This window comes from Lagopus muta, chromosome 21, assembly GCF_023343835.1.
Source record: "Lagopus muta isolate bLagMut1 chromosome 21, bLagMut1 primary, whole genome shotgun sequence".
Taxonomy (NCBI): Eukaryota; Metazoa; Chordata; class Aves; order Galliformes; family Phasianidae; genus Lagopus; species Lagopus muta.
Genome location: NC_064453.1, coordinates 6,507,909 through 6,529,061, shown reverse-complemented (window position 1 = coordinate 6,529,061; position 21,153 = coordinate 6,507,909). Strand labels below are relative to the sequence as shown.

The following is a 21,153-nucleotide window of genomic DNA, read 5'->3' as shown; positions in this document are numbered from 1 at the left end:
TGGGGAGGGCTGCAGCCGGGGAAACTGAGGCACGATGCCATGCTGTGCGTGCGCTGAGCTGCGGGTGCTCTGCAGCCGCTCCCCGTGCACCGACTCGGGACTCTGCTCTCATTGCTGTGCACAGAACTGCAGCCGCTCTGCCCCCACGGGTGGGAGCTGCTCCCCGCCCCCCCCGCCCCACCCCAGCTGTCCGGCGGCGGGTCCAGACGCCAGCAGGGCGCGGGGAGGGGGGGGGGAGGCCGGTGTCCCCTCTCGGGTTTCCGGAAGCGGGTCGGGCTCACGCCCGGCCGGACACCGCCGCTCACATTTTCCATCTGCCGTCCCACAATCCTGCCCGGAGCCGTGGCCGGGCCTGGGGGAGCGGGAGAGGAGGAAGAGGAGGAGGAGGAAGCACCACCCCGCTGTCACGTCCGCCGGCGCCACGTGCGGCTCCGCTCGACGCCCCGAAGCGGGGAGGGCCCCCCCCCCCACCGCCCCCAGCCGGGCTCTCCACTCCCGGCGAGGAAGAGGAGGAAGCGGGGGGTGACGCAGCACAGGAAGGCCGGGCCCGGAGGGGCCGGGAATAATAACCGGGGGGGGGGGGGTTATTAATAGCCGCCCCCCCGCCCCATTGTTTCCCCAAGGCCAAGAGGTGGTGTTCCCCCCCCGCTTCCCCGTTCCACTTCCTCCCGAGGACCGGGGGGGGGGGGGAGGGCACAGCTGGACGGGACCCCCCTGGGGGGCTAACAGCTGCATAACCCCCCCCTTGCCCCCCCCTGCGATATGGGGGCGAAACAGCTGCGGGTGGGAGCGCTCGGCCGGGGACACGGGGGGGGTAACGGAGTGGGGGGGGGGTAAGGGGGGGGCGCATTCCTCCCCGCTCGGCATTGCCTAATTTATCCCGATTCGGGCCCCCCCCGCCCCGCGCGGCCCGTCCGGGCCTTCTTTGGCCATATGAACGGACCCCCCCGTGTGCCCCCCCCATCCCCACGGGGGGGGGGCCGTGCCAGCATGGCCCCGAGCAGAAAGGAGCTCTGTTCTCCGCCCCGGGCACAGTCCCAGCCCCACAGCTCCCCCCCAACACGCAGAGACACGGGGGGGGACCAAAGCGCCTTCACGCCCCCCCCACCCGACGGGACCCCCCCACAGCGCCCCCAGGGCGTATTTCGGGAGCGCTATTTTTGCATTCCTCCGTCACCCGGTAAATATAGAGCGGGTGCGACTTAAGGGAGGGGGCAGCGCCCCAAAAGTACCGAGACCCCCCCCCCCCCCCGCGGGGTCACATGGGGACGACGCGAGACCCCCATTCCTAAACGGGACGGGACCCCGCGGGGACCCCACCTCCTCCCCAGGACCGCGCCGCTCCCGGCCCACGCGGGACTCCATCCCCCCCCAACCTCAACCCGGATTCCAACCGCTGGACGGGACGCCGTTCGGTGCCCTTCCCCCTCCCGGTGCCGCCCCCAGACTCACTCCGAGCGCCGCGAGCAGCAGCAGCGCCGCGGGCACCGGCCGCCCCATCGCCCCGCTCGCTCCGGCCCCGCTCCGCGCCCCGGCCCCGCTCCGCCCCGCCGCGCTGTGCCTCTGGGCGGGGCCGCCGGGAAACGCGCCCACGGGGGAACGGGGAGCGGGATGGGGGCGTGGGGTCAGAGAGCCGGGGCCGCGTGGGGACACCCGGCCGTACCGACACGGGGCTGCGCGGGGACGCGGGGCACCGCGGGGGCATTCGGGGGCGTCGGGAGCGCGGTGTGGTGTGTTGTGGCGTGTGGGGGGACCGGCGGGGCTCGGGAGCTGTGCGGGTACGGGGAGCGTAGGGGCTGTGGGTGTGCGGGGGACGTGGGGGGCTGTGCGGGCACTGCGGGCTGCGGACGGGCACGCGGGGGAGATGGGACTGGGGGGTGCAGCCGCCGGCTGTGGCGGCACCCGCACCCGCCCGGCAGGGCACCGGAGGCCGCGTGCCCCCCCCAAGGCTGGGTGTTAATGATTAACCCCGGCCCCACAGCTGCTTGGCTCCCATGGGGCAGCACCCCGCTGTGCCCCCCGCAGGGCGCTGGGTCACCACCCCATCCCCCTGCACTGTGCACATTGGGAGGGCTTGCAGCCCCGACCCCATAGGGCCAGCTGGGTACCGGCTGCCCGCTCCCAGGGTTGGCCTTGGGCCGGGGAGGGGCTCCGATAAAGGGGGAATTTAAGGCTGGCGGACGCCCTGTGCCACCTGGCCGAGCCCTTGAGCACAATGCTTGCGCTCCTCATCCCCCTGCTGCTGCTGGCTGGCGGTAAGCTGTCCCCAAACCCGCTGTTGTCCCCACTTTGGGGGGTCTGGGTGACCCCCTGGGTGACGGTCACCCCGTTGTGCAGGCTGCCACTCTGCCATGCTGCCCGGTGGGTCACGGGTTGTGAATGGGCAGGATGCGGTACCGTACAGCTGGCCATGGCAGGTGAGCAACATGGGTTGGTTTGGGTTGGAGTTGAGGTTTTGGGGGTTAGGGCTAAGGTTGGAGTTAGAGTTGAGGCTGAGATTGGGGTTAAGTTTGGGACTGGGGGGTTATGGTTAAGGTTAGGGTTGGGATTAGGGTTAGGGTTGGGATTATAGTTGGAGTTAGGGTTGGGGTTGGGGTTGGGGTTGAGGTTGAGGTGAGCATCAGGATTGAGGTTAGAGTTGAGGTTGGGTTTATGGTGAAACTAAGGTTGGGGTTGCAGTTAGGATGAGGACCAGGGTTAGAATTAGGCTTACGGCTACGATTGATTGAGGTTGTCATTACGTTTATAGTTATGCTTAGGGCTAGGGCTGTCACTGGGGTTAGGCTTGTTTGGTGAACAGAGATGGGGACACTGCGGAGGGTGACAGCACCCTGTGGCCCTGCAGATCTCACTGCAGTACGAGCGTGACGGCACCTTCCGGCACACCTGCGGGGGAACCCTCATCGCACCCAGCTGGGTGATGACGGCCGCACACTGCATCTCGTGAGCCGTGCGCCTGCGGGCACAGGGATGGGGTGCGGGCATGGGGTGACGTGGCGTTGCTTGGAGGGATGCACGGCGCAGCGTTGAGGTGGCGAGGGTGCAGCAGGGGCAAGGATGGGGTGGGAGGGATGAGCGGGGCGGGGAGCCCCAAGCCCTGGGGTCAGCGGGCACGGTGTCCCTTGGGCAGCTCCACGCGCACCTACGAGGTGGTGCTGGGTGAGTACGACATGAGCTCCGCCGAAGGCCCCGAGCAGCGCATCCCCGTGGCGGCCGATGACATCTTCGTGCACCCCAAGTGGAACAGCCTCTGCTTGGCCTGCGGGTGAGCGGGGTGCGGCGGCAAGGGGATGCTGTCCCCACCTGGGGACCTCTCCCCAGTGACACGTGTCCCCGGTGATGCCTCACCCCGGTGTCCCTGTGTGCAGCAATGATATCGCCCTGCTGAAGCTGCAGCACAGTGCTGTGCTGAACGATTACGTGCAGACAGGGCAGCTGCCGCCCGCGGACACCGTGCTGCCCAACGGCTACCCGTGCTACCTGAGCGGCTGGGGGAGGCTGAGCAGTGAGTGCTGGGATGGAGGGGGGGGGGGCAGGGGGAAGGAAGGATGAGGGATTGAGGGAAGGGTGGGAGGCCAGTTGGGCCAGTGGTGGATGGATGTGGGATGATGGATGGGTGGTGGATGGATGGATGGATGGATGGACAGATGGTTGGATGGATATGAAATGGATGTGGGATGAACGACGGATGGGTAGATGGACAGATGGTAGATGGATGGATGTGGGGTGGATGTGGGATGGAGGGATAGCCAACTGTAGGATAGATGGATGGATTATGGATGGATGACTGTTGGATGGATGGGTGAATGAATGGATGGCTGTAGGGTGGAGGTAGGATGGTTGGAAAAACGGGTGTTGGATGGGACAAATGGGTGGATGGATGGTTGGTTTATGGATGGATGAGGGTTATAGGGTGGGATGGAGGGATGAATGGATGGATGGAGGGATGGATGGAGGGACGGATGGATTAGGTAGATGGTATCTCTATGGTAGGGATGATGGATCACTGGAACAGATTGTCCAGAGAGGTTATGGAGTCTCCTATGGAGACATTCAAGATCTGTCTGAATGCCAATCTGCGTGACCTATTGTAGGGAACCTGCTTTATGAGGAGGGTTGGACTTGATCTCTTGAGGTGCCTTCCAGCCCGTGTGATTCTGTGACTCTGTGGGATGGAGTAATGGACATGGGATGCTTGTGGGATGGATGGATGGATGGATGGATGGATGGATGGATGGATGGATGGATGGATGGATGGATGGCATGGAATGGATGTGGAATAGATGTGGGATGCCTGTGGGATGGCTGAGGCTGGCGTGGAGGATGCTGGGCACAGCGTTGTCCACCTGGGTCCCTAACACCACCCCTATTGCCAGCGGGGGGACCACTGCCAGACAAACTTCAGGATGCTCTGATGCCTGTGGTGGACTATGAGCATTGCACGCAGTCCGACTGGTGGGGCAGTCTTACCATCCGCACCACGATGGTCTGTGCTGGCGGCGCCGAGCAGGCCGGCTGCAACGTGAGTGCTGTGCTGCACTGAGCCGCGAGGAGGGGTTGGAGCACCCCAAACCATCCTGACCCCCATCCCGTCCCCAGGGCGACTCGGGCGGCCCCCTGAACTGCCAGGCTGAGGATGGGCACTGGGAGGTGCACGGCGTCGCCAGCTTTGTGTCTTCACTGGGCTGCGACACTCCAAAGAAGCCCACTGTCTTCACCCGCGTCTCTGCCTTTGAGGACTGGATTGCTGAGGTGGGTGCTGGGTGCTGGGATGGTGGGGTGCAGAATGCCCAGGGTGTGGGGTGACGGGCTGCCAGGGGCCGGGACACCGGGGTGCTGCGGTGCTGGAGAATTAAGAAGCTGGGAACTGAGGTGTTGGGAAACTGGAGTGTTGGGGTGCTGGGACACTGGGATGTTGACATGCTGGGGTGTTGGGGCACTGGGATGCTGGAATGCTGGGGTATTGGGATGTTGGGAAATTGTAGTGTTAGGATATTGGGGTGCTGATTGTTGGGGTGCTGAGATGTTGAAATGCTGGGCTGCTGGGACGCTGGTATGTCAGAGTACCAGAGTGTCAAGCTGTCAAGGTGTTGGAGTTCCAGCGTGCCGGGACACTGGGGTGTCAGAGTGCCCCGGTATTGGGCTCAGGGATGCTGGGACATTGGGGTACCGGGGTGCTGGGGTGCCATGATGCTCTGATATTCATGGGTGCTGGGTGCCGAGCTCCCCCTGAACCACTTCTTTCTCCCAGACCATAGCAAACAACAGCTGAGCAGAGCAGCAGCGACCTCCGTGCTTCACAGTGCGCAAATAAACCCACAGAGCTGACCCCGTGCGTCCCGTGTGCCGGGGGGGGTGGAGGGGGGAGGCGGGGACGCGCGCACCTGGTGAGAGTGGCTGCATTGCCAGCAGATGGCACTGGCAGAGCGGGCACGGCATCACGGCAGAGTTGGGCACACGGGGATGCCGGGCACTGTGGGAAGGATCCCCTCACGGCGCCGTGATGTCGTAGGAATGGGCACCTGGGGACATCCAGATATCAGAGGGATGGACACGGGGCGCTCTGGTGCCACAGGAATTGGTCTCCGACCTCCGCCCAAAGGCACCTGAGGCCGTGGGGGTGGTTTTCCCAAGAGGTGCCACGGGGACGGGTGCCGACAGCTGGGCCCTGCGGAAGAAGCGCCCCGAGGTGCCCCAGTGCCGTGGGGAGGGGTCCCCTCTGGGTGCCCTGTTCCGGTCACACGGCCGTGGCAGCAGCTCCGTGCCCAGCTCTCGCCCGCCGCCTCCTGCCCTCCCAGCCCGGCCGTCTCCTCGCAACCACCGTCCGCGGCGCGTGACCGGGAACAAAGGGCCCTTTGATGGCGCCCGGCACGCATGGGGCCCCCGCTCCCCCCATCCCATCCCATCCCTTTGGGAGCCCCACATCCCTGCAGGGACGGGGCCACCCTGAACTGGATGGAAAATCCCCATCACGTCCCTCTGCAGGCGCAGGGCTGTAGGGTTTTATGGGCCCCTGTGACCATGAGGGGGACCTTTGCTCCCTGGGGGGGCCCTTTGCTCTGGCTGCTGAGGCCAGCTCAGCTCGTGACACCCTTGTGCAAGCGGTGCTGCCTGCACGAGGCTGGGACAGGTGGGTGGGCCAGGCAGGGGCAGCTGGCATGGGTGCTATGAGCCCCGGCATGGGCACCGCACGGCTGATGGGAGTGCTGCAAGAGTGGCAAGGGTGCTGCAAGGCTGCTATGGGTGGTGCAAGGTTCTACAAGGCTGGCACAGGTGGTGCGAGGCAGTATGGGTGCTCTGAGCCTGGCATGGGTGGTGCAAACTTGGCATGGGTGCTGAGAGCCTGGCAAGGGCAGCGTGGGGCTGGCACATGCACCACGAACCTGGCTTGGGAACTTTGATCCTGGCACAGGCGCTGCGGGGCCTGGCACAGCTCCTGCAAGGCTGGCATGGACACCGTGAGCCTGGCACGGGCACGCGGCCCTGCAGCCCCAGGCAGCTCCTCCCTCACCGTGGTGCCAACCGCCTCCAAAACCCCCATGTGTCCTCTGGCCGGACCCACCCCCACGGGTGACTCAGCCCGTTCCCAGCAAAGCCCGTCCCTATATAACACGGTGTCACCGTCGCACACACAGCGCCCGCCCGGCTGCTGCCTCAGTTTCCCCACGCTGCAGCCATGTGGATGGTGTCACCGCCGGTCGGTAAGTCCCGCTTTGACGCCCCGACGTCCCCTGGCCCAGCGCAAGGCTTCCCGTCAGAAAACGGCCCGTTCGGTGTGTTTGGGTTTCCTGGTGGATATTGGCTGGGTGAGGTTTGCAGACGTGGGGTGGTTCGGGGTGAAGGTGCGGAGCAGCTCTGCGTGGCTGGGTGTAGCGCGGCGCTGTGAACCGGGGATGGAGAGAAGTGAGAGCTGAGCGCGCTCCGCCTGCGTGCTAACCTGCCCTGGAACTGCCTGTTCTGAGCAGGTGCCCCTAACACACATGGGGTCGATGTGGAAAGAGCCAAATCCATGTATTTTTCCCCCAGAAACAGTAATAAAAAGCACTGCCAGCAGTGGGGCTGAACCCCATTCTTTCTCCCCGTATCTCCGTGCCGTTGGGGCTGGGAATGCCAGGACCGGGCACGGCGCTGCGCGGCATTGTGATGCTGCAGAACACAGTGCTGCCTGCCAGGTGCTGCTTCGCTTTGGACCCGCGGCCACTTCGGTCAGACCCCAAAGTGCTGCCTTTTGCCCATTTTTCCCCTCCCCACAGCACGGGGGGAGCCCAGACACAAAGAGCGCTCGGCCTTGAGGGGGGCACAGTGTGACTCATGGGCCGAGCGCCCCCAAAATGCCGTTTCCTGCAGAAAAACGGGGCTGGAGGTGAAAACCTCCCCACGCTCACCTCCTCAGGGTGTTTTTCCATGCACACCTGCCTGGCCCCAAACCGCAGCGGCGTGGCCTGGGGTGGGGTGGCCAAAGGTCAGCGGCAGCAGCACCCCCACCCTGCTCAGAAAAGAGGAATATTTGGAATATTTCCTTCCTGCAGGAGGGAGCGCGGCGGGGGGGAGCGGTTGTGGCTCTTGTTGTGCTCTGACGTGCTGTTTTCTTTCAGATGAAGGATCTCACCAGCTTGCCTGGCTTTGGGACCACGGCAAAGGCAGGGTGCAAAACACACTAGTAGGACATGACCCTTAACACTTTCTCTAAAGCGTAGCCCTATAGGTATATAAGATCAATAGAGCTTAACACTGGGGTTGGCTTTTATTCTGAGCTTGGGTTTGGCTTTTTTGTCTGTTTGTTTGTTTGGTTTTCCTTTTGTTTTCCTTTTGTTTGTTTGTTATTTTGGAAGCGTTTTACTTTCTCCTTCGCCTCCCGCGGGCAGACAGAGGCAGGGGCTTGCAGAGCCTGAATGGTTTGGGGAGAGGTGCAGGAGCATGAGGAGGAGGGGGAAAGCGCTGCGCGAAGGCTCCTGCCCACAACCCTCCGCCGTCCCCTTCCCATCGTCGGAGGGGGGCAGAGCACCGACCTGCTACCTCGGGCGCTTAAATAACTCCCAGCCCCGAATCAGTGCCCTTGACCGGCGTCTCGGCGGCTTGCAGGTATTTTCCAGTACACCAAGAAGCTGTTCCTGAGCAGGCCGGCGGGACGGGCGCAGGCGCTGGAGTTCGTCCGGAAAAATGCGGCCAACGCGCTCTCCATGGCGAACCTGGTGGTGGGGCTCTCCTCCATCCTCTGCAGCCTCAACAGGTGGGGGACGGGCAGGCCGAGGGGCCGGGCGGGGAAAGCGGCGCGGGGCTGACGCCTCTCCCCCTACAGGCAGTACCACTGCTCCTGCTGGCTGCTCCTGGTGAGCTTCCTGCTCGATTTGGCCGACGGAGCCGTCGCCCGGCAGCTCAACGCCTGCTCAGCGCTGGGTGAGCCCCAGGGCTGGGAATGGGCCGGGGGTGCCAGCTGCCGGCCGCCCCCTCACCAGCTCACTCCCCGCAGGAGCCAAGCTGGATGACTTTGCTGACTTCACGTCCTTCGGGCTGGCCACGGCACTGCTGCTGCAGCCACGCGGCGTGCTGGACGGGCTGCTGGCCATCACCTACGTGCTGGCCGTCTTTGCTCGCCTCTGCTTCTTCTCCAGCGGTAAGGCTTGGGGCTCACAGGGCTGGGCACCCCGTGGGCTCCCGGCTGAGCACACGGCACCCCGCAGGGATCCCCTTCACCTACCGGGGCTTGCCGTGTCCCTACGCTTCCTCGCTGCTGGCCAGCACCTTCCTGCTGACGGGCGGCCACGTCACACTGCTGCGCGTCACCGCCATCGCCATGGTCCTCTTCATGGTTGACCGCGGCTTCTACCCCCACGACAAGGTGCTGGAATCGCAGTGCTGGAAGAAAGCGATCTACGCCGGAGGTAAGGAGCGGAGGTAAAACATCCTGCTCTCACAGAGGGTGCTCAGCCATCCCACGGAGCAGCGACCCAGGGAGGCGTTGGAGCGCCGCTCTGCCCTCGCTGCTGACGGTTTCCCCCTGCAGGCATTGTGGCCGTCCTGTTCTCGCCCGCAATGGTTGCTCCCGTCTACTACCTCGCCTGGTCAGCGTCGTACATCTTACTCCCCTTCGCCATCTGGAGCTGCAAAGCCTAACAGCCGAGCAGCAGCAGCCCCGGCGAGGACGGCTCCGCCTTAACCTCCACCGCACGCATAGTAAAGCTCTCCTCTGCCTCACTCTCGGGTGCCAGCGCCAGGCTGTCTCACCCCCCACCTTCGTTAGCTCTTCCCAGGGAGGAGAGCCATGACAGCAGACTCCAAACCTAGCAGGCGCAATGCCGCGGCCCCACAGGGCTTCCCACCATGGCAGTCTGCTTAGAAAACAGCTGAGCTCCCACAAAGGGGAACTTAGCGCCAGCAGAGCTCGGGCCGGGCTCCAACCTGCCCTGCACACCCGCACCCCTAGCCAGAAGAACAACAGCCCTGCACCAGCCCCCTTCCCAGGGAACCACCCCCCAGGTGCCTCCTGCCAGTCCCACCAGCTGGGACAGAGATGGAGGTGCGACCAATGCATTCCCACTGTACATAGTAATTTATTGCGAGGGCACAGTTGTGGCGGCTTTATGTTCCCCAAATCCTCAACATGAGGAGGAAGCGGCCCCCGCAGCAGGCAGTCTGTAGTAGGATAGGGGTGAGGGTGCCCCCTTTCCTTGCAAAGCCCAGCCTGAGGCACGGGGAGCACTCCGGTATTTATTTCTGACGTGTCGCCATAGGGAAATAATATCTGAAGCGTGTTCTTTTTTTTCCTTTCTGCGCCCGGTCGATGAGGTGTGGGAGGGAGGAAGGAATGTGGAAAGGAAAAATGGAACCTGAAACCCTGGGGCCGAACTCTCTGGAAATAAAAAAGCTGGAGAACAACTGCGCCGCCCGCTCTGGGAGCGTGGGGTGGGGGAAGGAAGCGAAGGTCAGACCTCGCCGAGCAGCAGAGGAAGTGGAGCGGCTCCGTCACTCCGCACCTCCAGGGAATCCTGCAGCTCCAGCAGCTGCAGACAGACAGAACGACCCCGTCGCGGGGCGAGCGGCCCTGAGATCCGCAGTGCTGCCAACGGGCGGAGGGGCTGCGCAGGGCGGCTGGCGGCCATCGGCTGCAGCTGCTCTGGCACACGGCCCTGCGATCCCGGGGGGCTCAGCCGGCCTGCTGCGTGCGAGCGGGAGGCGGAGGAAGGAGGAACGACCGCTGCTTTTATTTAGAAAAAAAAGATAAAAAGAAAGCAGAAAATAACAACAAAGAGGCGTCTGTCAGCGTAAACAGCGAGATAGGGAAGGGCCGGCAGGCGGCGGGGCTGTGCTGCTCCGTGCCGCTTCGTGCCGCTTCGTGCCGCCTGCCGCTGCGACGGCGCCGGGCCCGGCCCGACCCTCACTCCCCGCCGGCCTGCATCTGCTTGCAGAAGGCGTCGAACTGCCGCTGCTCCAGCTCCGTCATCACGCGGTTCAGCGCGTAGATCTGCGGGGAGGGGCGGGGAGGCACCGCGGTGAGGCGCCGCTCGAGGCCCCGGCTCGGCCCGCCCCGGCTCGGCCCGCCCGGCTCACCTCCGCGCGCTGCCTCTGCTTCAGCTCCTGCTGGGCCGACCTCTGCTTGGCCTTCTCCAGGCGCGCCGCCGGCTCCCGGCCCTTCGGCCTCTCCTTCCGCCCCCCGCTCGGCTCCATGGCCGGGCCGGCCGGGCCGCGCCCCGCTACCGGCGGGACGGCGCCCGCTGCAAGATGGCGGCGGCCGGGCCCCGCCACCGCGCATGCGCGACCAGTGAGGCCGGGAGGCTAGAGCGTGCACGGTGCCGTAGCGCCCCCTGGCGGACGGGAGGAGAGCGGCGGGGCAGCCACCAGCGGCTCAGCCTCCAGCGCCGCTGCCCACTGTGTCAGCCCTCCGAGTAGCGCAGCCCCGCACATCGCACCCCACACACGATCGCAGCCCACACATCATCGCACCATCTCCGCTGTTTATATTGCACAGCCCTACGCCCCACGCTTGACACCACGCCCCCAAGCCCCTACGTAACAGCCCTACCGCACACCCCCTGCAGGGCACAACTTCTGTCAGCACCACTGCAGCCCCCCTGCACCATCCTCACCGCCAGCCCCGCACAACACGTGGCACAGGACGGCACGGCGTCCCTCACCCCGTGCAGGGGCTGCACCACAGCCCCTCGGCTCCAAATGCACCTTTTATTGCAGCGGCCGGAGCAGGGCCGGACCCACGGGGCCACGTGGAAGCACAGGACGGGGACACCAGCCGCGCCATGCCCGGTACCCAAAGTCGGCTGCGCCCTGCGGGCATCAGCACGGCCCCGTCCCGCCGGCAGCCCACGGGGTCCCGCTAGATGCGGACGGTGTTGATGCGCAGCGGTTGGACGTTCTTCCCATTGGCGTGGCTCTGCCCGGGGCTGAAGTAGGAGCAGAGCTTCCCTGGAAACTTCTCCCGGAAGGTGTAGAGCCAGGACATGTCGTCGGCGTTGTAGAAGATGAGCAGCCCTTTGTCGTAGTCCAGGAAGACGCCCACCTTCTCCAGCTTGCTCTTGACGTTGAGCCGCGTCCAGGGCTCAGTGCAGGCGCTGTACTGGTTCCCGTCGTGCATGACGATGCAGTAGAAGCCGCGGCTGGGCTGGATCTGGATGCTGCCCTTGCGGGTGACGGCCTCGTGCGCCAATCCGATCATCCACTGTGTCTTCTCAGACACCACCACCTCCCAGTAGTGGACGCCGCCGCCAAACGCCTGTGTGCCCAGCACCGACACCTCCACGTCGAAGCGGCGCGGCGAGTCCTGCAGTGGCTGTGGGTGCAGGTTGCCGTAGGCCACGATGGTGCAATCATCAGAGAGGATGAGGCGCTGGTGGGCCGTGCCGGGGTCCAGCGTCAGCGCCGCGGGCACTGCGGAACGGCGGGCATCAGCATCCCCACCTGGTGCCCCCCCCCCGTGGGGCACGGTGACCCCCTCCCACCTCCCCGCCGGCCTCACACTCACCTGGGTGGATGTCCTGAAAGAGCGACTTCCAGATGGTGTACTGCAGAGGCCCCATGTACTTGGAGGTGGGGAAGTCCTCGTAGGTCAGGTTGGTCTCGTGGATCTTCCCCTTCAGCCTGCGGGATGGGCAGCAATGTGCACGGAGCTCCGTGGGCACCCCCTGCCCCGCGGCACCCACCCACCTCTCAGACAGGGACGCGACGCCGGCCAGGAAGGCGTGCTTGTCAGCCTCGGCCAGGCGCTCCTGCAGGATCTGGCTGCCCTCCTGCACCTTGCGCAGCTGCTGGCTGTAGCGCTGGATCTTCTGCTCGATGTCGGTCAGCGTCCGCGCCGTGTCGGCCTCCAGCTCCTCCAGCATCGCCTTCTGCCGCTCCCGCAGCAGCCGGTGCAGCCGCTCGAAGGCCTCCCCGATGGTGGCCCGCAGGCTTTTGGCCGATGACTGAGGAGGCGAGGGGCACGGCCGGGCCGCAGCGGGTCCGTCAGCATCCTGGCAGAGTGCGTGGGGAGGGGCAGGGGAAGGGATTTGGGGCACGTCCCCGCAGCCTCGCTCCTACCTTGGTGTCGGCCAGCTGCCTCTTGAGGAGGTGCAGGGCCTCGGTGTGGCCTCGCTCGCTCTCCTGCAGGCCCTGCAGCTGCTCCTTCAGCTCCCGCTGTAACACAGAGCGCCCTGAACCTGTGCTCAGCCCTGCCCTCACCGCACTGCCTGCTTCCCCACCCCACAGCAGCAATGTTCCAAGGGGCGTGGGGAAAATGCAAAGCTTTGTGCCCGCCCCACGCTCAAGCAGTGATCCCAGCCACCAGCAGCGTGACGCTGAGGTGCTGGGAGAGCTGTGAGGCAGCCCCACAGCCCCATAGATATCCACCACGGGGCTAAGCTGGCACTGCAATGACCAGAGACCATGAGGGCCAGCACATGGCACAAAGCTGCCCCAATACAGCAGGTTTTGGTGCTGCTGTGGGAGGTGGGGTCCTGTGTGGGACAGGAGGGAGTCTGGTTTGGGGCTGCTTGGGGATCCCCAGGGAGAAGCTCAGCAGAGCCACATGTAGGGACAGACGGATGGATGGGTGGGTGGCCACACAGTGTGGATGGACAGATGGACAGAGGATCGCACTCCACTTGTGGGGAAGTGACAAGGGAAGCAGCACCCCAGAGCCATGCGCAAACAGGCAGAGGGAGCTCTGGCTGTCCTGAACGTTGACAGATGGACAATGTGCTGCATGGTGCACACGGATGGACAGACAGAGCATCCCACAGACAACACAACTCTGGGAACAAGGATGGATGTTCAGGGACAAACAGACAGACAGACAGACGCCTACCTGCAGCTCCTCAAAGGCATCATCCACGTTGGTGACCTGGTGCTGCTCGTGCATGGCTGGCTCGTCGCAGAAGAAGCAGACAACAGTGCGGTCGGTGAGGCAAAAGAGCTTCACCTTCTCGTGGTCCTTGCAGGGGAAGGGGCTGCGCTGAGCCCCCAGGATGGCATCCAGGGGGAAGGCGCTGTAGCGCTCCACGATGTTGGCCAGCTTCAGGCTGGGGGCCAGCGTGGGCTCGGTGAAGGTGCGGCGGCACTCGGGGCAGTCGCGGGCACCCTGCGGCTCCTGGCGCACCCAATGCTCTGTGATGCAGCGGCGACAGAAGTAGTGCTCGCAGCCGAAGCTCACCGGGTCCTGGTAGATGCTGAGGCAGATGGAGCACAGCAGCTCATCCTTCAGGCTGCAGGCCATGGCCGGGGCTGCAGGGGGACGCTGGGCTGCAAAAGGGGGGGTTGATGGGGTGAGAGTGCTGCAAATGGAGGCAGGATGCGGATGGAGGGCCACAGTGGGGCTGTAATGGGGGGAGCAGGGGAGAGTCTGCAACAGGGGGGTCAGATTGGTAAGAGGGTGGGGGTCAGGGTGATATGAAAGGGCTAAGGATCGGGATGTAATAGGGGGACTGGGGATGAGGGGATATGGGGGGTGGGGGTCAGTGTGATGGGGGGCTAAAGTAGATGTGGGTGATGCTAGGGGTCAGAGGGATATGGGGGGGCTGTGGTGGGTATTGGAGATGCTGGGGGTCAAGCTGATAAGAGAGGGTGAGGGTCAGGGTGATATGGGGGGGCTGAAGCTACTGAGGGTGATGCTGGGGGTCAGAGGGATGTGAGGGTGGGGAGCAGGGGGATATGAGGGGATTGAGGATGGTAATGGGGATGCTGGGAGTCAAAGGGATATAGGGGGGCTGAGGCTGACGGGGGGGAGTGCTGGGGGTCAGGATGGAATAGGTGGGCTGGGCGTCAGGGGCATATGGGAGGGCTGAGGTTGGTACTGGGGGATATGGCTGGGCACGGAGCTGCAATGGTGGGGTGACGAGCAGGGGGCACGGGGGGCGGAGGTTGGCACGGTGGACGCCGGGGCTCGGGCTGCGGTGGGGCCCCAAGGTGCTGCTACCCGCGGAGCTGCAGCGGGCACCCAGCGCTGAGGCCGCACCCGGAGGACCCGGGTTCGAATCCTGCCCCCGGTTCCGCGCCCCGCCGCCCTCAGGACCCGGGTTCGAGGCCTCACCCCACCGCCGCCGTCGCCGCTGCCCGCTGCCCGCTGCCGTGCCCGGGTAAGCGGACCCGCCGCCGCCTCACGCACCGCTCCCCGCCGCGCCGGGCGGGGGGTGGGCGAGGAGAAGGGGGCGGGGCCGCGCAGCACTTCCTGCCTTCCTTTCTCCCCCCTCCCCGCAGCCACAGTGGTACCGCCCCGCCCCATTGTCCCCCGCGCGGCGCGGCCCTGCGGCGCGTACCACCGCCCGGCGGGGGGGGTTCTTAAAGGGGCCGCGTCCCATCTCTCTCTTCGGCCGTCCCGACCTTTCCCTCTCCGTCTTATTATCACTGATGACGGACGGGGGCACGGGGGGGGCACAGACACAGCGCTGGACGTGCAGGGCCGCCGGCATCCTAACAGCGCAGGTGTCACCCCCTAATTCTGCACAGACCCCAAATTCAGTGTTGAGCCCCAATTCAGCACTGTCCTCAAATTCAGCATTGCCCCCAAGTTCAGCGCTGTCCCTAAACTGAAGCAGTGTTTCCAAACTCTACATCATCTCCAAATTCAGCATTGTCCCCAAACTGAAGCATTGTCTCTGAGTTTGGCATCATCCCCAAGCAAACCATTGTCACTAATTTCAGCCTTGCCCCCAAACCAAACCGTTGTTTGTTCAGCACTGATCTTAAACCAAAACATGATCCCCAAGTTTAGCATCATCTCTAAACTCAGCATCATCCCCAAATTCACCATCACTGTCCCTAAGCCAATGCTCTGTCCCCAAATTCCGTTCTGACCCAAACTCTGCATCATCCCTATCCTGAATAATTGCCCCCAGGTTCAGCACCGTCCCCGAAATGCAGCGTTATCCCCGCATTCAGTAACATCCCCAAACTCCACATCATTCCAAGATCCTGTATTGTCCCCAAACCAAATCACTGCCCCCAAATTCTTCATCTCCCCCAACATTCAGCATCGTCCCTAAACCAAAGAGTCCCCCAGCAATGACAGAGATCCCCACAGGGGCACAATGAGGGGGTTCCCCCTCCTGTGCCCCCCACCCAGTGGGGCTCTGGGTGCGGAAGGAAGGACAGACGGGGACATTTGGGGGCAGCTCACAGCCGCCCCACAGCTGGCTGCGGGCCAACGTTAACAGGGCAGTTCTGAGCCCCCCACACCCCCCACGCAGGGAATGACCGCCTGCTTTGTTCCTGCCTGGGCGGGAGGACGGCCCTGAAGGCTGGAAAAGGAGGGGGAAAAAAAAACCCCGACCACAGGGGTTTGTTATTTCTGCCCGTGTTTCTGCAGGAGGAATGCAGGGCTGCTCGCCTTGCCAGGACCCACTGGGACGGGAGAGATTTGGAATTAAATCATCAAAGCGCTGGCGGAGCGGGGAAGGGGCAGCCAGGCAGGCATTGTGCCAGCATCGCACCTAACCCCAACCCCAACCCCAACCCAATCCAAACAGTGACCCAAATCTCAATCCTAACCCTAACCCAAACCTAAATCCTTATCCTAACTTCAACCCTACTGCTATCCTCCTATCCTCAACCCTAATGCTAACACCAACCCCAGTCCAAAATTCACCCCAACCCAAACCTCAACCCTAATCCTAAACCCGAAACCAAGCCAAATGCAAACCCTTAACCCTACCTTAACCCTAACCCAAATCCAAACCCTTACCTTAGCCCCCAAGCCCAACCCTAACCCCAACTCCATCCCCAACCCTCAAACCCAACCCCAACCCCAACTCCATCCCCAACCCCAACTCCATCCCCCACTGCACTGACTGGTGTGGGCTGGACCCAGCAGCAGCGCTGTGGGTTTGAGGTTGGATTTGGGTGTCCCATACTTCCCTTGTCCTCTATCTTCCCACAGTTCATTTTCCCCCCCTGGGCACCCAGGGGAGGAACGCCCCACTGATGGGCACCACCTGTGTTCCTTCCAAATAAACAGACAGCACTTTTATTCTCAGCTGAGTGGGGTTTGTTTATGGGGTTAATTGTAGGGATATGCCTGGGAAGCTGCATCAGTGGGGAACCTGAGTCCATGTGGATACAGGATGCCATGGAGCTGCGGGCTGTGGGGTTAGGATTTGTGGTATGGTTAGAGTTAGGGTTAGGATTAGAGTTAGGGTTAAGATAGAATTAGTGACAGTGTTAATGTGAGGTTCAGGATTAGGGCTAGGTTAAGCGTTAGGGTTTGGGTCGGGATTGGTTAGGGGTAGAGTTGGTCAAGTTTAGGGTTAGCATTCAGCTTATGTTAAGGGTTAGGGTTTGGGTTTGGTTTACTGTCAGGGTTATGGTTTGGGTTAGTCTTAGGGCTTTGGATTTGGGCTTGGGTTAGGGCTTGGCTTTGAGTTAGGTTTAGGCTTAGGGTTATGGTTTAGTTTTGGGTTAGAATTAGGGTTACAGTTAAAGTTAGGGTTGGGGTCATGGTAGGATTAGGCCTAGAGATGGGCTTAGGCTTAGAGTTAGGTTCAGGTTAGCTTAGTTTCAGGGTTAGGGTAAATTTAAGGTCTGAGTTTGGGGTTTGTTAAGTATTTTGTTTAGGGTTATTCATGGGGTCCAGACAGGGAAAGTTGAGCAATGTGGACGCAGCCCATGAGGACACAGGAGGGCTGAGGGATGTCGTGGGGTTGCTGGGTGCAGGATTAGGGTTTGTGATATGGTTAGGGTCTGTGGTACTTTTAGGGGTAGGTTAATAGTTGGCTATAGTTGATCAGTGGGACTGGACTGAGAAACTTGGGCAATGTGGAACTTCACCCATGGAACCCTATGGAAATGAGCAGGGGATGACACAGAGCCTGTGGGTGTGGGGTCATCCATTGAAGCACCAGCAGGAGCTGGGTTCCTCCAGCACACATCCCTGCTGCTCATTAGCTGCCTTCGTTAGCGCTGCAGGAAGGGAAGCACGCCCTGCCTGGAGCCTTGTTGTGGGTGAGACTGGCGGGGGAGCAGCGGCTGTAGCAGCGCGTGTGGATGAAGGGAAACCACACGGCAGGGCGTGTGTGTTAGGGCAAACAGGGAAATTAATCCTGGTTAATTGTTAAATTGGCTTCGTTATCTCCTGCTAACCCTTGTATGAGCGCCCAGCGGGCACTTGCTGCAGTCGGGAATTGGGAGCATGCATCCCCTGCTTCTTTGGGTCATGCTTTTCTGCTCCTGGGAGCTGGGAAAGGAGGAGGAGGGACCAGGGATCTGTACTGGGGTTGGGGTTGAGATAAGGGTTTGGGTTAGTGCTGGATTTGGGGGTTGGTTTGGGTGGGGTGGTGTAATGGTTGGGGTTAGGATCAGGATTAGGGTTGGGGTTAGGGTTTGGATTTAGTTTGGTTACAGTTAGGATTATGGCTGAAGGGACCATCAGAGACTGAGTCGCCTCTGGGAGGGAGCAGAACGCAGGTGAGCTGGAAGCAGCGTCGTGTGTTGCACGAGCGCTGGGTGCTGTGCCGTGCGCCTCGCACAGAGGATGCCAGCAGGAAGGGAGGCCCCCGAGCCGCTGGAATTTTCCCTGTTGGTTCAAAGGATGCTGCCGGGGGTGCAGGCGGGGAGGGCAGGCTGGGACAGGCCGGCTCCCAGCACGCACTGCCGCGTCCCAGCGCTGCGCTGCCGCAGGTTTCAGCCTCGCTGGAGCAGATGCGCAGGGCTGCGTGCTCAGGGTGGGTGAGGCTTTGGGGCTCTCCTTCCCATGGAGCTACAAAGTCAAGATGTTCCCAGGGGCCTGGGGGGGATGCTGGATGAGCCCACACCTCCAGTTTCCCCCGGCGCAATGCTCCCCACTGTGCTCTGAGAGCTGCTGTGCTGCTGCTGTCGTTGCAGGATGCGGCCCTGTTCCCGCTGTGCACGGCTGACGTTTCTCCTCTTCATGGATTGGGATTTCAGGGCTTTTGCACCCAGGGTTTGACACGAATGTGCCCCTGCACAGAGTGGGGGCCCACAGCCCTCCAGGATGCACAAAGCCACTCTGTGCCGCCGCTTTTCATCTCCTAAGTGCTTTGCAAACATTAACTAATTAATCCTAATTAACTCATTACCTAATTATAACCAAATGTCCCTCCCATTTACAGGAGGAGAAAGGTAACAAATGCACGGCTGCTTTCTCTCACCCAATCACCCCTAAACTTCTGCAAGCTCCCAGCCCGCGGCCGCAGGCACCCTGCGCACACACAGCTCAGCGCCGTCAGGGCCGAGAGCTTCACCCATTTCCAGGGTGAAGAACCCACGCTGCAGCTCCGCTCGCCCAGCACAGCATCCCAGTGAGCCAGGATGGAGCATTTCCACGCGCCCACCCCCAGCAGCGCCCACCCTTGTGCTCACATGGCCGCCTGTGAGTCATTGCCAGCGAGCTGCTGTGCGTCCCACTGCCTGGGAAACACCTTGGGAAGCTCTGCACTGACTTGTTCCGGCCCTCATCACCGCCTGCTGTAATCATCTGCCTCTTGTGCGAGCACTTGTGGGGTGTTGCAGGGAATGTTTTATGGGGCAGGAACCATCTGCACGGGTTGATGGCTCTGCTGCTGAACTCGGCCCAGCGCTAACTCTCCAGCCCCGCTTGACTGAAAGAGAGATTTCTTGCAAAGAAAAGGAAACAAATACGAAGTTAGGATAGAGAGAGGCATTTCCCAGAGGATTTCCTGCTTGGTGCCTGCTGCTGCTGCTGGCGGGGACAAAGACCCCATCAGAAGGGCTGTCTGGCACCGAAGGTCTCAATGCTGGCTTGCAGCTTTCCCAGCCAACTTTCCCAGTCTGTTCCCTAGGAATACCCTTAATCCTAACCAGTCCTACTCCTACCCTAACCCAACCCCTACCCCTAACCCAATCCCTATCCCTAACCTTACCCTACCCTAACCCTAACCTACTCCTAACCCTACCCCTAACCCTAATCCCACACTTTTTGACCAGCATCTCCTTCCCACCCCCAGCTCCACGCCCCGGATTGCAGGAACGCCGCAGCTCGGCTCTGCGCACACACGGCCGTGCCCTGGGGGCAGCGAGCCGCACCTCTCGAGCATCTCCTGCCCCTTCAGCCCGGCTCACTGCTGCATCCCTGCCGCATCTCCCACCTCGGGAAAGCCGCTGCCGTTCCCATTGCCGGCGGGCACGGCTCTGCGGGCGCGGGGAGAGCAGGTGGAGCAGCGCTGCCGCCCGCCCAAGCGCCCGCAGAGGTGATTTATGGCAAAGGCGGCATCTCCGTGCCGCGCCGAGCGCTCCCCTGCCTTCCTTCCCTTTTAATTGCGGTTGGATCTGCCCCGGGGGCAGAAGAGCCTTTGAACACCTCCTTTTGAATGTGAGCTTAGCAGCCAGATCCGCTTCCTCTCTGCGGTGCCATTTTGCAGCTCGGGGATGGGGAGGTGGGCACGCTGGAGCCCCCCCAGGTCCTGTAGGCTGAGCTTGGGGGTCCCTGCCTGAACCCAGCGAGGTGGGGGATGCTTGAATCCACCCAGCACACGGCTGGAAGAGCCCCTGCAGCCTCAGCATAATGCAGCATCACCAAGAGACTTCTACTGGCCAGCCTGTCCCAATGGCTGCATCCCCTGCCTGCAAGTCTGGGGGTGTCCTCCAGCCACCTGGAGCCTTCCTGGGGATGCAGCCCAAACCCCCCAGAAGTGCAGACAGAAGTGAAAGCAGCGGTGGAAATGCATCTCACATGCGGATGGAGGGGAACTTGGAACCAGGGGGTGGCAGGGGACAAAGAGATGCTGGTGGAATCAGGGAGGTCAGGAAGGGTCCTACACGCACCCATCTCCCAGCCCAGGTGGGAATGGACCCTCCACTACTGCTGGTACACTGCTGCACGACCAGCTCATCAGGGCCAGGCTGGACGTGGCTCTGGGCTGCCCGGTCTGGTGGTTGGTAACCCTGCCTGCAGCAGGGGAGCTGAAACCAGATGATCATTGTGGTCCTTCTCAACCCAGGCCATTCTATGATTCTATCATTCTATGATTCAACTCCTCCAGCCCCTGGAGCGAGCAGAAGGGTTCGGTGTGCTTCAGGTGGAGGGCACCCAGATGCACACAGTGGGGTCGGCAGCACTCACCCCGTGTGCACGGAGATGTCTGCCCCACCGCTCCGAGCCCTCATCCACTTCTCTTCCATCCTCTCATGCACGACTCTGAGGAGTGAGACCGCGAGCTGAGAGCACTGCAGCCATGCTGGAGGGCCGGGTTTGTTTAGTCTGGAGAAGAGCAGGCTGAGGGGAGACATTGCAACCGCCCTCCGATGCGCCGGGGGGGTGAGCGAAGCACCCTGCTCCTCTCCGTCTGCCATGGGTGCTTTTGAGGGGCTGGGAAAGCACGCAGAGCTCAGGGTTGGGGTTTCTGCTTTTGTTTTTCAATGGCACAGTTGCTGGAAACTTGTGGGAAAGCCAGGCTGCCCCATGGAGTTTGCAGGAAGCAAGCTGCATGGCCAGCAGTGCTGCACCCCAACGTCGGTCTGCAGCAGGAGGAGATGGTGGGCACTGTCTGGAGAGCTGGGGGTGCCCCATCCCTGGGGGGGACCTTTCCAACCCAGTCACTGCACCGGAAGGGGGGGGGGGGTGTGGGGAGAATGGGGGGGCACTGAGGGGGATTGGGGGCTGCTGGAGAGAACTGTGGAGCACCAAGAGGGGTGAGGGGATGAGAACTGGGGGCAATGAGGAGAACTGGGGGGCACTGAGGGGGGCTGAGAGGAACT

The 21,153-nt window shown here is 62.6% G+C and overlaps 5 protein-coding genes across 7 annotated transcripts in view; 2 read left to right on the top strand and 3 right to left on the bottom strand.

The window, feature by feature from the left end:
• Window positions 1-1,531, bottom strand: part of HSPG2 (heparan sulfate proteoglycan 2) — a 31,279-nt gene extending 29,748 nt beyond the window's left edge. Inside the window, exon 1 of the mRNA XM_048967405.1 lies at window positions 1,453-1,531. Within this exon, the coding sequence (XP_048823362.1) occupies window positions 1,453-1,500 (48 nt within the window). The 5' untranslated portion in view covers window positions 1,501-1,531. The remainder of the gene's footprint in view (window positions 1-1,452) is intronic.
• Window positions 1,532-1,840: 309 nt separating this feature from the next.
• CELA3B (chymotrypsin like elastase 3B) lies at window positions 1,841-5,323 on the top strand. Of its 2 annotated transcripts, XM_048967394.1 has the most exons (8): window positions 1,841-2,255; window positions 2,338-2,417; window positions 2,846-2,943; window positions 3,131-3,265; window positions 3,369-3,505; window positions 4,377-4,522; window positions 4,600-4,752; window positions 5,252-5,323. In XM_048967394.1, exons 1-8 carry the CDS (start codon window positions 2,216-2,218, stop codon window positions 5,270-5,272), a joined length of 810 nt encoding a protein of 269 aa, XP_048823351.1. In that variant the 5' UTR covers window positions 1,841-2,215; the 3' UTR covers window positions 5,273-5,323. The 2 variants fall into 2 exon arrangements, with proteins under 2 accessions (XP_048823351.1, XP_048823350.1); XM_048967393.1 differs by lacking the exon at window positions 5,252-5,323 and having other exon boundaries at window positions 4,600-4,842.
• A 1,249-nt stretch (window positions 5,324-6,572) lies between these two features.
• TMEM269 (transmembrane protein 269) lies at window positions 6,573-9,768 on the top strand. Of its 2 annotated transcripts, XM_048967805.1 has the most exons (7): window positions 6,588-6,701; window positions 7,596-7,640; window positions 8,083-8,230; window positions 8,300-8,397; window positions 8,471-8,614; window positions 8,682-8,882; window positions 9,005-9,768. In XM_048967805.1, exons 1-7 carry the CDS (start codon window positions 6,677-6,679, stop codon window positions 9,112-9,114), a joined length of 771 nt encoding a protein of 256 aa, XP_048823762.1. In that variant the 5' UTR covers window positions 6,588-6,676; the 3' UTR covers window positions 9,115-9,768. The 2 variants fall into 2 exon arrangements, with proteins under 2 accessions (XP_048823763.1, XP_048823762.1); XM_048967806.1 differs by lacking the exon at window positions 7,596-7,640 and having other exon boundaries at window positions 6,573-6,701.
• Window positions 9,769-10,179: 411 nt separating this feature from the next.
• Window positions 10,180-10,758, bottom strand: LOC125703402 (small vasohibin binding protein). The gene is made up of 2 exons (XM_048967808.1): window positions 10,549-10,758; window positions 10,180-10,462 (listed from the first exon to the last, which is right to left on the bottom strand). The coding sequence occupies exons 1-2, from the start codon at window positions 10,663-10,665 to the stop codon at window positions 10,376-10,378; spliced, it is 204 nt and encodes a 67-aa protein (XP_048823765.1). The 5' UTR covers window positions 10,666-10,758; the 3' UTR covers window positions 10,180-10,375.
• Window positions 10,759-10,879: 121 nt separating this feature from the next.
• On the bottom strand, window positions 10,880-14,646 carry LOC125703400 (E3 ubiquitin-protein ligase TRIM62). The gene is made up of 6 exons (XM_048967804.1): window positions 14,516-14,646; window positions 13,295-13,728; window positions 12,529-12,624; window positions 12,157-12,413; window positions 11,975-12,090; window positions 10,880-11,880 (listed from the first exon to the last, which is right to left on the bottom strand). The coding sequence occupies exons 2-6, from the start codon at window positions 13,700-13,702 to the stop codon at window positions 11,330-11,332; spliced, it is 1,428 nt and encodes a 475-aa protein (XP_048823761.1). The 5' UTR covers window positions 13,703-13,728; window positions 14,516-14,646; the 3' UTR covers window positions 10,880-11,329.
• Between the last annotated feature and the right edge of the window lie 6,507 nt (window positions 14,647-21,153).